At 37.5% G+C, this 13,910-nt stretch overlaps 1 protein-coding gene across 3 annotated transcripts in view; it reads left to right on the top strand.

Annotated features, from left to right (window-relative positions):
• The first annotated feature begins 1 nt into the window (after position 1).
• The window catches only part of INTS9 (integrator complex subunit 9), a 106,121-nt gene continuing 92,212 nt past the window's right edge, over positions 2-13,910 (top strand). The window contains exon 1 of one of the 3 annotated variants that reach the window (XM_059176866.1): positions 2-263. In XM_059176866.1, the coding sequence (XP_059032849.1) occupies positions 255-263 (9 nt within the window). In that variant the 5' untranslated portion in view covers positions 2-254. Of the gene's footprint in view, positions 296-13,910 lie in introns of all 3 variants that reach the window. The other 2 variants (XM_059176876.1, XM_059176885.1) reach the window with 2 other exon arrangements.

Genomic DNA, 13,910 nt, shown 5'->3' with positions numbered 1-13,910 from the left:
GGCGGCGGGGATGAATTTGAGCTGGCCGAAGGAGGCGTTGGAGAGGAAAGGGACGGAAAAGAAAGATGACCACAGTTCCCATGATTCATGGAGAAACGACTACACTTCCCATGATGCCCCGGGAAGGGGGCGTAGAGCAGAAGGACTGCATGTCCCGCGATGCTCTCGGCGGGCCGGTGGCGGTGACTGAACCGGAAGACGCTTTCTGCGTTTGAGGACTGGAGTGTCTGGTACTGAACAACCAAAAGTCCAGTATGAAACTGGTGAGTCTCTGCTCCTAGGTCAGAGAGCAAAGGTGATGCCATATCCTTTTGGACTTCTTCGTTTGCACCTTGGGAAGGGAAGTAGAAAGTGGGTGGGCCAAGGAAAGCTGCTGCTGTTGGGGAGGTTTGAATCTTGGCCCCCACCCCCAGCTGCCTGGAGATCCTGTCGATCCATTGAAGGGTCCCTTTGGTTAGATAAAACGTTGACTCTGTCGCATTTCTTCTCCGAACTAAGGTTGGGCCTTAATGAGCTAGGTTTGACTTCTCAGCTGCCACGTGAGTGTTGAAACAGGTTAACTTCTTTTCCGTGCTATTGGCACTTGGTTAGCGTTTCTCCCTACCGTTGTTGAGGCGGATTTTGTTAGATCTGAGCGGAGAGTAGAAAATATTGGACAGAGGGTAATCACTTATTAAATTTTGTACTATAGAATCCTAACTGTCCTAGGACTTCAGAGAAGGACGAAGTCAGGGTATGACTTCGGAGGAGTTGAGTCTTAAACACTACATACAGTGGGCTGAGAGGGAAGTGTTAAGGCATTCCACCCTAGGGACTGCGAGAGCCAAGGTTAGAGGGAACAGTATCTGAAGAAGTCTTTCATCACAAAACCCAAACACTTTGCTTATAGAAAAACTTCCCAGACCTTTATTTTGGGCCGTTTTGCTTGTGCGTAGATCTAACTAGTTTATTCTACCTGTATAGAATTAATAATAGCATTAATTAGGAGGTGTGAGATCCTATTTCTCAGCCTTTTAAAATTAATGTTCCTGCAGCCAAGTATGTCAGGCTTTACTTTCTGTGATTTTTGTACAAAAACAAAAGGTTTGTTTTCTTATTTGAACATATTTTTCCACTTACATTCTTTCTGTCTCTTTCTCCAGATATATACTCTGCATAGTGTTAGCGGTTTTTTTGAAAAGAAGTCACAGAAAGTATTAAAGTAGATTAAACTCCAACACTGCTGTCATTTAAGGCTGCCCTTAGGTAGGGAGAAGGGCACACAGATCAGTAAACTCTGACTGCAATTTGTTCCTGGGCCCGAGTGTGAAACATTTAAGAATGCAGAATTGAAAGTCTCTGCCTTGCCCTATAGAAGCAGGCAATTTAATGAAGATAGAAAAGAAAGCCAAAATAATAATTCATTGCAATTTATGGCAAAATAAAAACGTGTTCAGCATTTGGGGAATTGAGAAGATAATGGATGGGGAAGAGGTGGAAGACAGCTTCCTGGAAAGCACTCTAAACTGATAAGAAAGAGGAGTAGGCCAGGGCCTTCCATGAAGAGGGTTCACATTACAGGTGGAAAAGCGTTTGGAAGTGTGAAGCAATTTTTTCCATAATAATGCATTTGGCTGAGAGTCTCGGAGAGCCAAGATTTACTTTATATATACTTTGCTTTCCTCATAATATCCTTCCGCTTAATATATTTACAGATGTGAAAACATGGAAGGAAAAAGTAGAAACTTGATTTTTTCCTTTAAGAATCAAATTATGCCTCCTAGGAAGAGGAAGTGTTCTATCTGTAGTCCCTCCCTCTTTACTTTCAATCCATGTGTTACATATTAAAACTAATTTAGTAGTTAGATGATATTGTAGTATTTCTGCAGAATTACCATCAACATAGCAAAGTGCTTTGAAAAATATTGATGCTCACTTAGATGTCTTGTGTGTGGCAAGCCTGATAAAGTTGAAATAAATTGTCCCATGGCCTGAAATTTTTAATTTTGTGTACTGCGTCAGGAATATGTAGTAATAAACCATGCTTTACATTTATTTCATGAAACACAGAAATAAATTTTATTGAGCACATTCTTGAGATTATGACTTCCCAGAATACCTTCCCCATGCTCAATCTAGGACCACATCTTTTTGCTTTGCTTGATTCTTCCTCTGTTCTTGAACAAGTCTCTTTCTCTCCAGTCCCACTAATACTGCTTTTGTACTGGCTTTTTTCATGGGATACTTGGAATTCAACAATACTTTCTGAATGATCTCCCTGTGTTCAATCTTAACCCCATCCAGTCTATTTACTCTACATCTCAGAAGTTGTTTTAAATTGCAGAGTCCCATAAAACCCCTCAGTACCTTCCTTTGCCCTTAGGATAAAGTCCTGTAATTCTTAACCTGGCTTGCAAATATGGCATGCCTTCCTCTCCAGGCTCATACTTAGCCCTCACCTCCCTTGCTCCCCTGGTTCCAATTAAAATATTGCACATCTTCTAGTTCCTTCAGCTCACCATGCTTTTGCCTCTGGGACTTTGCCTACAATGCTTTGTTGCCTACCTTATTTCTTCATGTATCTCAGGTCTCTGTTTAATACTTCTTCAGGGTTTCCTTGAATTGGTTGCCTCCATTATATGCTTCCATGGCACATTTTCTTTTTGTAGCACTGGTAATTAATTATTGGTTTTATGTCTGTCCTCCTTCATATATTCTCAGGGTCTGACACATAGTATGATGCCACTGAATAGTTGTTGAATAAATAATCTCTGAAGGATTATCAAATCCTGTGACTAATGATAAGAAAAGATTAAGGAGTTTATTTAAATCATGACAATAAGCAATATCCGTTGGAGTAAAAATAATAATAATAATTACTACCTTTTCTGGAGCCATTATTGTGTGCCACGCGCTGTACTAGGTACAGTGCAGTGTGTCACACTTACTCCTTTGCTCTAGGTGATAGTATTCCCATTTTACAGATAAAAAGTCTGAGCCTCAGGAAAGCGAAGTGGCTCACAGTTACACGGATGAAAAGTAGCAGAACCAAAATCTGAATCCAAGATTCCTTCCTTAAGACTCTTTTGCTTAATGAGGGCCGGGATTCCAGCATCTTGCCAAGTACCTGGCATATGTTATCTCTTAATGAAAGGAAGCTAGAGAGTGCATACTGGGAGAGTTTATTCCAGGCTGTTTTTAAAATTAGCTTTAAATGTGAGCTTGATTAAGTTAAGATCTTTAAAAAAGATTATTGGTAAAAAATTAAAGTTTGGAAACTTCCTTGATATTATAAAGGGCTCCATATCAGACCATACCAATTGAGTTGAGTGCCCAAGTTAGTTTTTATACTACCCAATTTAACCTCTGTAATCCCATTTATAGTTCTCTAACTTTACATATGATTCTCTCGGTGGCTTTCCATACATCCAAGGAAAGACCACGGCTGTATTTATAAAATATTCCTTGGATAGCTCCATGGAAAAATACTAACTCAAGGGGTGCCTGGGTGGCTCAGTGGGTTAAAGCCTCTGCCTTCAGCTCAGGTCATGATCTCAGGGTCCTGGGATCAAGCCACATCAGGCTCTCTGTTCAGTGAGGAGCCTGCTTCCCTTCCTCTCTCTCTACCTGCCTCTCTGACTAAAAAAAAAGAAAAAAGAAAAATGCCAACTCAGTTTGTTTTTTTTTTTTTTAAGATTTTATTTATTTATTTGAAAGACAGAGATCACAAGTAGGCAGAGAGGGAGGCAGGGGGCGGGGAGCAGGCTCCCCGCTGAGCAGAGAGCCCGATGTGGGGCTCCATCTCAGGACCCTGGGATCATGACCTGAGCCGAAGGCAGAGGCTTTAACCCACTGAGCCACCCAGGCGCCCCCCAACTCAATTTTAATTACTGTCTAATATTATGCAGTATTCAGGCAGTTTTTTTTTACTGTAGAAAGTATATTGGCACCTTCAGTTAACCAGAATCATTTTTAAAGAACAGGAAAATTAGAAGATTAGAAGAAAATTATCATATTTTAGAGCCTGTTCTGTTATTAGTATAAATTAAGTCTACCTGCGTATACCCTGGTGGCCAGTTCAGGAAAGGATAGGAACTAGAATTCATCAGGGTCCTTAGCAAAACATTATGGGGAGAAAAAAACAAACAAACTGAATACGTTGACAAATCGAGTTTGAAACATGAATTTAGTCATTCAAATAGATATAAAGTGAATAAGATAGTAAGAAGCAGTTCAAGAATGTAGCATGTGTCACACTTTCTATGGATCCAGAGATAGAATTTTCTAGTTTATTAAGTCAATAAAGATTTATTATGCAACCACAGTACACCCTTGGCATTCAAAGTTTTAATACTTTCTACTTTAATTCTTGTATTTGACCCCAAAGACTGATGACAGGAAATTATTTTGCTGAGACACAAATTTGAATATGACTTTAAGATTAGTGATAATCTGGGCACCTGGGGTGCTCAGTCAGGTAAGTGTCTGTCTTTAGCTCAGGTCATGATCCTGGGGTCCCTGGATCAAGCCAGAGTCATGCTCCCTGCTCAGCAGGGAGTCATCTTCTCCCTCTTCACCTCCCCCGACCCAATCATGCTCTGTCTCTCTCTTTCTCTCTCTCAAATAAATAAACAAAACTTCAAAAAAAAAAAAAATAGTGATAATCCTTAGTGAATGAACCTGATTGCCTCAGAATCCATGGCTCTCTGTAGTTATTGTTGCTCTTTTGTTACAGTTCTGAAAGAAAGGTCATTTAAATGCCTGTTCTGCTATACGTTTTGAATTTGATGGAGGAAATTGTATGCTGTAGTCGTATTTACAAAATTTAAAACTCAGGAAGGCCAGGAGATGTTCTTCAGTGATCTCTGCCCCTTTATACAAAGAGCTGTTTTGTTACTACTGGCTTTTTGGGGAAGGCTTACACTTAACACACCGTTTCTCCAGGAAAACAGATGGAGCAAAGAATTTGTCCTCTACTATCCCCAGTGGAGAACAAATAAAACATGAAGTAGAATTGTAGGTGATCTAGAAGATCTTTGTTTGCAAGGGGCAAATTCTGCCCCAAGGTCAATTTAACAAATCATTAGAAAGGGGTGTGTTTTTTCCTCAACTGGGATCTGAGAGTGATAGATTATTTCTGTCATTTACAGAATGCTTTTGGCTTCTTAGAACTTGGATCAAGAATAGAAAATCTCTTGCTATGAATTGCAAACATTCACAATTTTACCAGTGCTTACTAATTCACCTGTTATGGTGCAGTTGTTAAAACATCAACCTGATTTCACTATCTTTTCTGTTTCTCTTTGCTGGTTGATTAGAGTGCCCTCGTGTGTCTTTACGATGTAATATCATATCAAGCTTCCGAAAGGTCATGTTTTATTACAACCCCAGTATGATAGGTTTTTTCCTTTCTTTCCTCAAACTTAATAGAAATGTGTAACACAACACCAAGTCACATACTTTATTCAGCTGTGCTCTGAGAGAAAAATGGATAAATTTACTTTGGGACCTTTCAAAGTCATAATTGTTGTTCCTCTGAAAATTAACTCTTTTATACTTCAGGTGAAAAAAAAGTATACCAATAATAGATTTTTTCAGCAATAATAGTTGAATCGAAAAAAATATATATGACTCACAACATAAGCATGACAGCATTAGTATTGCATATAACTGCAGTAGCACATCTACTTTGTGCCTGGTTGCTTTGAGCACTCAAATGCCACTGTTACTGGCTCTGATGATTAGAAAAGTGTACTTGACATACCAGGGCCAAGAGTGTAGCATGGCATGGAAATCAGTAAAACCCAACATTCCAAATGGAAAACTTGCTCCTGACTCACTAAATACCAAGAGAGGTCCAGGCATACACGACCCCTTAAATCTCCATCATTATTCATTTATTCATTCAGCAGCTCTTTCTGACCACCCATCTCCTCTGTGCTTGCTCAGGGTACTGGGTGTATTGCAGGAAACCAAACAGATTTACTCTCTGCCTTTATGGAAAGTAATGTCTAGTGGACTTACTGTGCAATTCAAATAATACTACAATGAACTTCTAATGTAAAGATATCATCGGGCACGGGCTCACCTATTTTTTTAATGTAATGGTCAAACAATGCATTTAATTGTATCCAAGAATATGCCTTCTTAAAATTTGAGCAGTTATGGCCGACTTGCCCACTAGTTTACCATTGTACCAGTAGTGTATGAGAATGCATTTCCTCCCCCTTGCCAACCATGCCATCTGTTTCTTTACTCTTACTATGTGTCTTACTAATGCAACTTTCTTCTCTCATCAATCCTCACACCCTCTTGTCTCTTAAACTTCAGGCATATTTAGTAAAATCCTTACAGTAGTGATATATGGATGTGGGAAAATGTACCAGAAAGGGGAACACATTTCTTCATTTTATAAAAAAAATATTGTGTCCTAAGAATCTTTAAAAGGAATTTTTTAAATAGTCTGGTGTTACTCTGAAAATGCTGATGCATGGGTGTAGTAATTAAAATGGCAGTATTGTGGGATCAAAGGGATTGGAGAGGCAGCCAGGCCAAGTGTGCATAAATGACAGAGGAGATCCCCCATCATCTCCAGAAAGAGGATGATCTGTGAGGTAAAGCTAGAACTTGATATATCAGGAAGGGCTGAGGAAAAGGCAGATACCAGAATTTGCAGAGATAGTGAAAAAAGGCGAGACTGCAAACTAAAAGGATGATGGGGAATAAGAAAGTCTGTAAGGAGAAACAAGTCAGTTTGAAAACCCCAAGGCATTCAGTTGATCAAGTCTAAGAACTGTGTGGTAGGAACTTTACTATGAGAAAAACAGGAAGTTTCAGTTGTCCCCGATTGACTATATATCTGAAGGAAATGCCTTGAAGGTCTAAAACATTTAAAATTTATTGAAAGCACAACTGAATGAACTTTAGCTCTCTCAAGGGTATATAATCAGATAGATGATGTTCAAGAAAGTGATTTTTTAATAGGAATTGCAAAATGAAAACTCTTTTTGCCCTTAAGGTACAGTTTATTTTTCATCACTGATGTTTATGAAGGGGGGATGAATAGTAAAAGGTCTTGCATAATCCACTCCTCAGATATTTGTGGCCTAAGCAGAGATTGTCTTTTTCTACACACGATATTTCGGCATTTTTCTATTTCAGTAAAATAGAGGGAGACATAATTAGATGTTCTAATTTTTTTTAAGATTTTATTTATTTATTTGAGAGAGAGAGAGAGAGAGAGTGCGCGCGCATGAGAAGGGGGAGGGTCAGAAGGAGAAGCAGACTTCCCGCCAAGCAGGGAGCCTGATGTGGGACTCGATCCCGGGACTCCAGGATGAGACCCGAGCCAAAGGCAGTCGCTCAACCAATTGATCCACCCAGGCGCCCCTAGATGTTCTAATTTAATAAGTCTTCCTTCCCATATGTTTTTCCAGCATGTGGGAATATGGTAAACAAGCAGTAGTATTAATAATGTAGAGGATATTACTATTATAACCATTACCTTTTCTTTCTTTACATTTTAAAAGCAGCTTTATTGAGGTGTAATTTACATGCCACTGAATTCAGACATTTAAAGGGTTCTATGTGATGACTTTTAGTAAATTTACACAGTTGTGCTACAATCACCACAATCCAGTTTTAGAGTATTTCCATCACTCTGAAAAGATCCCTTGTGCCCATTAGCAGCCAGCCCCCATTACAACCTCCAGGCTCAGGCAACTGCTTATCTATTTCTGTCTTGTAGATTTGTCCTTTCTTGTCATTTCATATAAATTAACTACTACAATATGCAGTCTCTTATGTTGGACTTCTTGCTCTTAGTATGTTTTTGATGTTCCCTCATGTTGTAGCATATATTGCTTAATAAAATCCACTATATGAGTATACCACATTTTGTTTATCCATGTACCATTTGATAGACATTTGGATTGTTTTCACTTTGGGCCTAGCATTGTGTGTAAGGTTTCCATTTCTACTATCTACATGATTTCATTTATTTTTCTTGCATGATTGCACTAGCTAGAACCTCTAGTTCAATGCTGACTTGAAATGGTGTGAGCAGACATCCTTGTCAATCTTTTTTCTGGTTCCCAATCTGAATGGGAAAAGCATTTAGTCTTTCAGTAGTGAATATGATGTGAGCCATAGGTTTTTTGTAGATACCCTTAATCAAGTTGAGGATGGTCTCTTCTAATCTTAGTTTGTTGAGCATTTTTAATGCGTGTTGGATTTTCTCAAATGCTTTTCAGTGGGGTATCAAGATGATCATATAGTTTTTGTCCTATATCATATTAATATGGTGTATTACCTTGGTTGAATGTTGAAATTTTTTTTTTAAGATTTTTTTATTTATTTATTTGACAGAGATCACAAGTAGACAGAGAGGCAGGCAGGGGGACGGGGATTGGGGGGAAGCAGGCTTCCTGCTGAGCAGAGAGCCTGATGCAGGGCTCTATCCCAGAACTCTGGGATCATGACCTGAGTGGAAGGCAGAGGCTTAACCCACTGAGCCACCAAGGCACCCCGAATGTTGAATGTTAAACCAATCTTACATTCCAAGTATAATTCTCACTTGGTCATGATGTATACATATTGACAGAATTGGTTTGCTAATACTTTGTTGAGGTTTTTGCATATATATTTACAAGTGATATTGTTATGTAGTTTTCTTGTAATGTCTCTGGCTTTGGTATCAGAGTAATATTGTACTCATAGAATGAGTTGAGAAATGTTCCCACCTCCTCTGTATTCTGCAATGGTGTTCAAAGAATTGATATAATTTCTTTAAATGTGTGATAGAATTCACCAATGAAGCCATTTGGGCCTGCACTTTCCTTTGTGGGCAGATTTTTTTTTTTTTTGAAAGATTTTATTATTTATTTGACAGCAGAGAGATATCACAAGTAGGCAGAGAGGCAGGCAGAGAGAGAGAGAGGAGGAAGCAGGCTCCCCGCTGAGCAGAGAGCCCGATGCGGGACTCGATCCCAGGACCCTGAGATCATGACCTGAGCCGAAGGCAGCGGCTTAACCCACTGAGCCACCCAGGCGCCCCGTGGGCAGATTTTTAATTGACTAATTCACTTTCTTTACTTGCTATGGGTCTTTTCAGATTTTCTGTTTGTGCATTACATTTTTTAGAAATTGAAGTAAAATACACACAACATAAGATTAACTCTTAACCATTTTTGAGTAGAGTTCAGTGACATTAAGTACATCCACATGGTTGAGTCACCATCACCATCTATGTGCAGATATCACTTAGCATAATATCTTCAAAGTTTATCCATGTTGTAGCATGTGTCAGAATTTGCTTCTTTTTAAAGGCTGAATAATATTCCATCAAACATGTATACCACATTTTGTTAATTCATTCATATGTCTATGGACCCTTGCATCATTTCTGCCTTTTGGCTATTATGGATAAAGCCGCTTTGAACATGGGTGTACAAATAACTGTTCAGATCTCTGCTTCGAATTCTTTGGGATATTTATCCAGGAATAGAATCACTGGATGACATGGTAGTTCTTCATTTAACTTTTTGAGGAATGAACATTCTGTTTTTCACAGTATGTGCACCTGCACCATTTTATATTCCCAGTACACAATGGTTCTGATTTCTCCACATCTTCACCACTTGCCAATATTTGTCATTTTGTGTTTTTTTTGCAAATAGCCATTCTAATGGGTGTGAACAGTATCTCACTGTGATTTTCATTACATTTCCCTAATACTTAGTGATGTTGAGCACCTCTTTTGTAATTTTTTAGTTAGGTAATGTTCATTGTTTAATAGTTAAAGAAAAAGAAATTATACAATTTTAAGGGGAAAAAAAGTGAAGAGATCTGCTCCTCTCTTTATTTTCCTCCCCAAGAGCAATCTCAGTTACCAGTTTCTTATGTACCCTTCAGAGATACTCTGTGGATATATATTTATGTAATTTCCATCCCTTTTTTATTTTTTACATATACGGCGAGATCCTACCCACACTGGTTTTTGTGAATTCCTTTTTCTTTTTTAAGTTAGAAATGTATCTTACCTATCATTTCATATCAATATCTAGAACTGGCTCATTTTATAAAACACTACATACTCCTAATGAATCAGAGTCTGCATTTAATAAGATCTTGGATCCTTTGTTTTCACAGTTCTTTCGTTGTAGACAGTGAAATATTTTTAATGCTCCTTTCAGATAGTTTTTAAAATATTTCTAACAGACACTTTGTATTTTCATTGTCGAAAGAGTTTAGAAATATGGTTGTTAGGCAGGAAGATAAAGTTCTGCTGCCCCCACCTACACCCCTCAGGATGATTTTGAAAATCATTCATTGTTAGAGTTTAGGGCATGGTTTTTTTACTAATATAAAACACAACATATGAAATTAGCATCAACATATCTCAAAAATATGTTCATACCATTGCTAGAAAATAATCAGTTGCACAGTGTTTTGTTGTTTAGATATGCCATAATTTATCTGGCCATACCTTCATCGATAAGCATTACATTGTTTCCAGTCTCTTGCAGTTAGAAATCATGTTACATGATAACCTCCTTTATGTGCACCTCTGGAATTATATTTGTATGAAACATTTCTAGGTGAAATGGATGGTTCAAAAGGTGTGTGCATATTTTATTTCATTTTATTTCCAAAATACCCCCAGAGAAACTTATCTGATTACACTGTTTCTAGCAGCATATTACAGTGTACCACTACAATTTTACCATCAAATAGTCTTGTTTTTTTCTCACTGACAAGTGAAGAAATGGTCTGTCATTATACTTTTAAAAATGTTTTTCTCCTGTGCATTAAGATGTAGGACATCTTTTCATGTGTCTACAAAAACATCTGTATTTCTGTTTTCTTTTCAACTCTTTTATCCCACTTGATATATTTTACAGTAATACATTTTATTTTTTGTAGTTTTAGAGCGTATTTTAATGTCTTTTTAAGATTTTATTTATTTATTTGAGAGAGAGAGCAAGCAAGACCAAGTATAAGCGGGGTGAAGGGCTGAGGGGGAATCAGGCTCCCCACTGAGCAGGGAACCCAATGTGGGACTCTATCACTGGACCTCGGTATCATGACCTGAGCCCAAGGCAGATGCTTAACCAACTGAGACTCTCAAGTGCCCAAGAGTTTATTTTAAAATCTTGTAGTACTTGTTCCCACTCATTGCTCTCTACTTTAGAATTTTCCAGACTTCTCTCAAACATTTTTTTTCATATAAAATTTAGAATGTTAGATGTTCTATAAAATTGAGAATTATTATTCCCAGTAAAATCTTTCTCATATTTTTATTGGAATCAGGCTAAATTTATTAAATGTAAGGAGAGAATTGTCTTATTTCTTTCAACATATTGCTCAGTCTAAAGAACAAATGTCTTTATGCTTAAATCCTTTTATAAACATTATCTTTTTTATGGTTACTGTAATTGAAATATTTTCCTATGTAGTTTACATATAAAAAGGATATTTCTTTTTTTATATTCTCTCTATGGCCCTTTGTTGAATTCTTCATTTTAATTTTTAGTATGTTTTTCTAGTTAATTCTCGTGGGTTTTCCTGGCGTATAACTTTGCAGATCGTCTTTCAAATCTCGTTTTTTTTCTGTAGTGCAATTACATTTGCTTATATTTGCAAGATAGTTTGGAGTAGGAGTGGTGGTAGACATTTCTGTTCTATTTCTGACATAAACGGACATGCTGCTTTAACTCAATATGTCACTGTTATATCAACTTTTGGTTTGAAATTTTTGTGTATTTTAATTTACATTTTATAGTTCACTGTTTTCTTGCTCCAGAATTTTCCAGTCACTAATAAAGTGAGCTTCTTTCATATCAACCAACAGTAAGTTGTTTTTTAAGGGGAAGATCTATTTGTATTGTACTGTATTGTTTGTCCTAGGCAGTTAATTATATCTTGAGCCCATTTCCAGACTTTTGAGAAAACAATAGTTTTTATAACTTAAAGTCTTGAGTGGTGTATAGCAGATTCACAGAAGTAAAAGACTTCTATGACCTTAAGAGAAAATTGCAGGGTTTCCTTGGAAAACAGAACAGCCAGAAATAGTTTGTCTCTCTGTACTTAAGAGACAGGCCTGATAAAGGCTAGAAATGTAAACAAATTGGTCAGTTAAAATAAACATAATTACCACACCAAAAAAAAAAAAAAAAAAGTAGAAACAAAAAAAGGGTTCAGAGCCCTAGGCAAGTGTTTATTTATTTTAAGCTGTATTTGATTCAAACTATGTAGATCCAATAGGAAGAAAATGTTGATGAACAGCCATGAGATAGTTAAAATTAACAGATAAGAGAAGCAATAACAAAAATCCTTTATTTGGCTGTATGATCCAACAAATGTTATTAAATGCCTATGTCATACAAAACCTTCTTGATGCCATAAGACATACTAAAGATAAGACAGAGCCTATTATCAGTAACTGACTATTTAACAAGCTCTGTATGTATATGTGACTGACCATATGCAGTTTTAGCAATAGACTGATAAAGGCAGAAGTGGGGTGTATAAGTTTAGGATTATGAAAGATGTTTTCCAACCAGAAATTCAGAGTTGCCTACAGAAGTAAAATTTGAGTTGGCTTTGAAAAGTATGTTGGCTGACAAATATGTCAGAGTTAGAGTTTTGTGTCATTGTCACTGGGGTCAAGGGTGGAATTGCTGGGGGTTGTCAGGAATGACAGTTAGAAAGGTAGATTGAAGCCACAGTGGTGACTGAATATGAGACTCAGTGGTTTGGACAGTAGCAAATAAGGATATTTGAAAAACATATATTTCAAGGGAGTTTGGGAGATTTAAAGATTGACCTTTCTTTTTTAAGATTTTTTTTTTAATGATTTTATTTACTTATTTGTCAGAGAGAGAGAGCACACGAGCGCACAAACGCCACGAAGCGGCAGGCAGAGGGAGAAGCAGGTTCCCCAATGAGCAAGGAGCTGGTTGTAGGACTTGATTCCAGGACCCTGGTCTAACAAACTGAGCCAAAGACAGGCACTCAACTGGCTGAACCACCCAGGCATCCTTAAAGCTTTACTTTAAAGTAAGAACATTTAAACACCTGGAGCCTTTAAATTTATCCCTTGGGAAATCTAGAACAAAGGAGTTGGAGGAACTGTATTTAACACACTTAAAAAGAACTTTGGAATGTGAAATCAAAAAGTATGATTCCTGCAGTTACAGAAAATATTTTGAAAACCGAAAATAATCAGAACAAGAAGCATTAGGGAGTTTAGCAAATGCATCAAAGCAAATGCAAAGTCAGAATTTACCCAACTTAGGATAAGGTTTATCTAAGCACTTTATGAGGACCTTATAAGCCATAACCAAACTCATAGATAGATCAGAAGATGAAAGGGGTCCAGACAATTCGTGGGACCAGTTGACAGGTACCGTATAAGAACAATACCCAGACGGGAAGAAAGGAAAGAACAGAGACAGACAGTGAATTCTTTTGACATTCACCTTTATTTAGAAAAATCTGGGCGACAGTCCCTTTCCTGCAGAACTGATAAATGCATAGAATATTCTTGGTTACATCGTCAACTTGCATATAGATAGATCACTAGAAAGTGTGATGCCATCCTTAGATTTTTTTTTTCATGTAATTTTCATACAGTTAAAGTAGCATAAATTTCAAGTGTGCATATAGCTCGATCAATTTTTATCTATTACACTTCCATGTATGTTCTTGTTTGTGTCTGGCTTTAATTCAACAAGTTGCTGACCTGAACGTTTTGAAGGATGTCAACTGTTGACTTGTTGGCTAACCTATGTCACCCATGTATGAAGAGCAACTTCCTAGAGGACTGGCAGATTGCCTGTCAGATTACCATCTCTTTGTAGGGTTCTAGAAGGGACCCTGAGAAATTCAGCCTGGTAAAACCTATTTCTGGGCTTGGCAAGCTGCTGCCA

The sequence above is a fragment of the Mustela lutreola genome, chromosome 1, assembly GCF_030435805.1.
Source record: "Mustela lutreola isolate mMusLut2 chromosome 1, mMusLut2.pri, whole genome shotgun sequence".
Lineage (NCBI taxonomy): Eukaryota > Metazoa > Chordata > Mammalia > Carnivora > Mustelidae > Mustela > Mustela lutreola.
The sequence above is the reverse complement of the archived record's forward strand: the minus strand, read 5'-3'. Positions and strand labels throughout refer to the sequence as shown.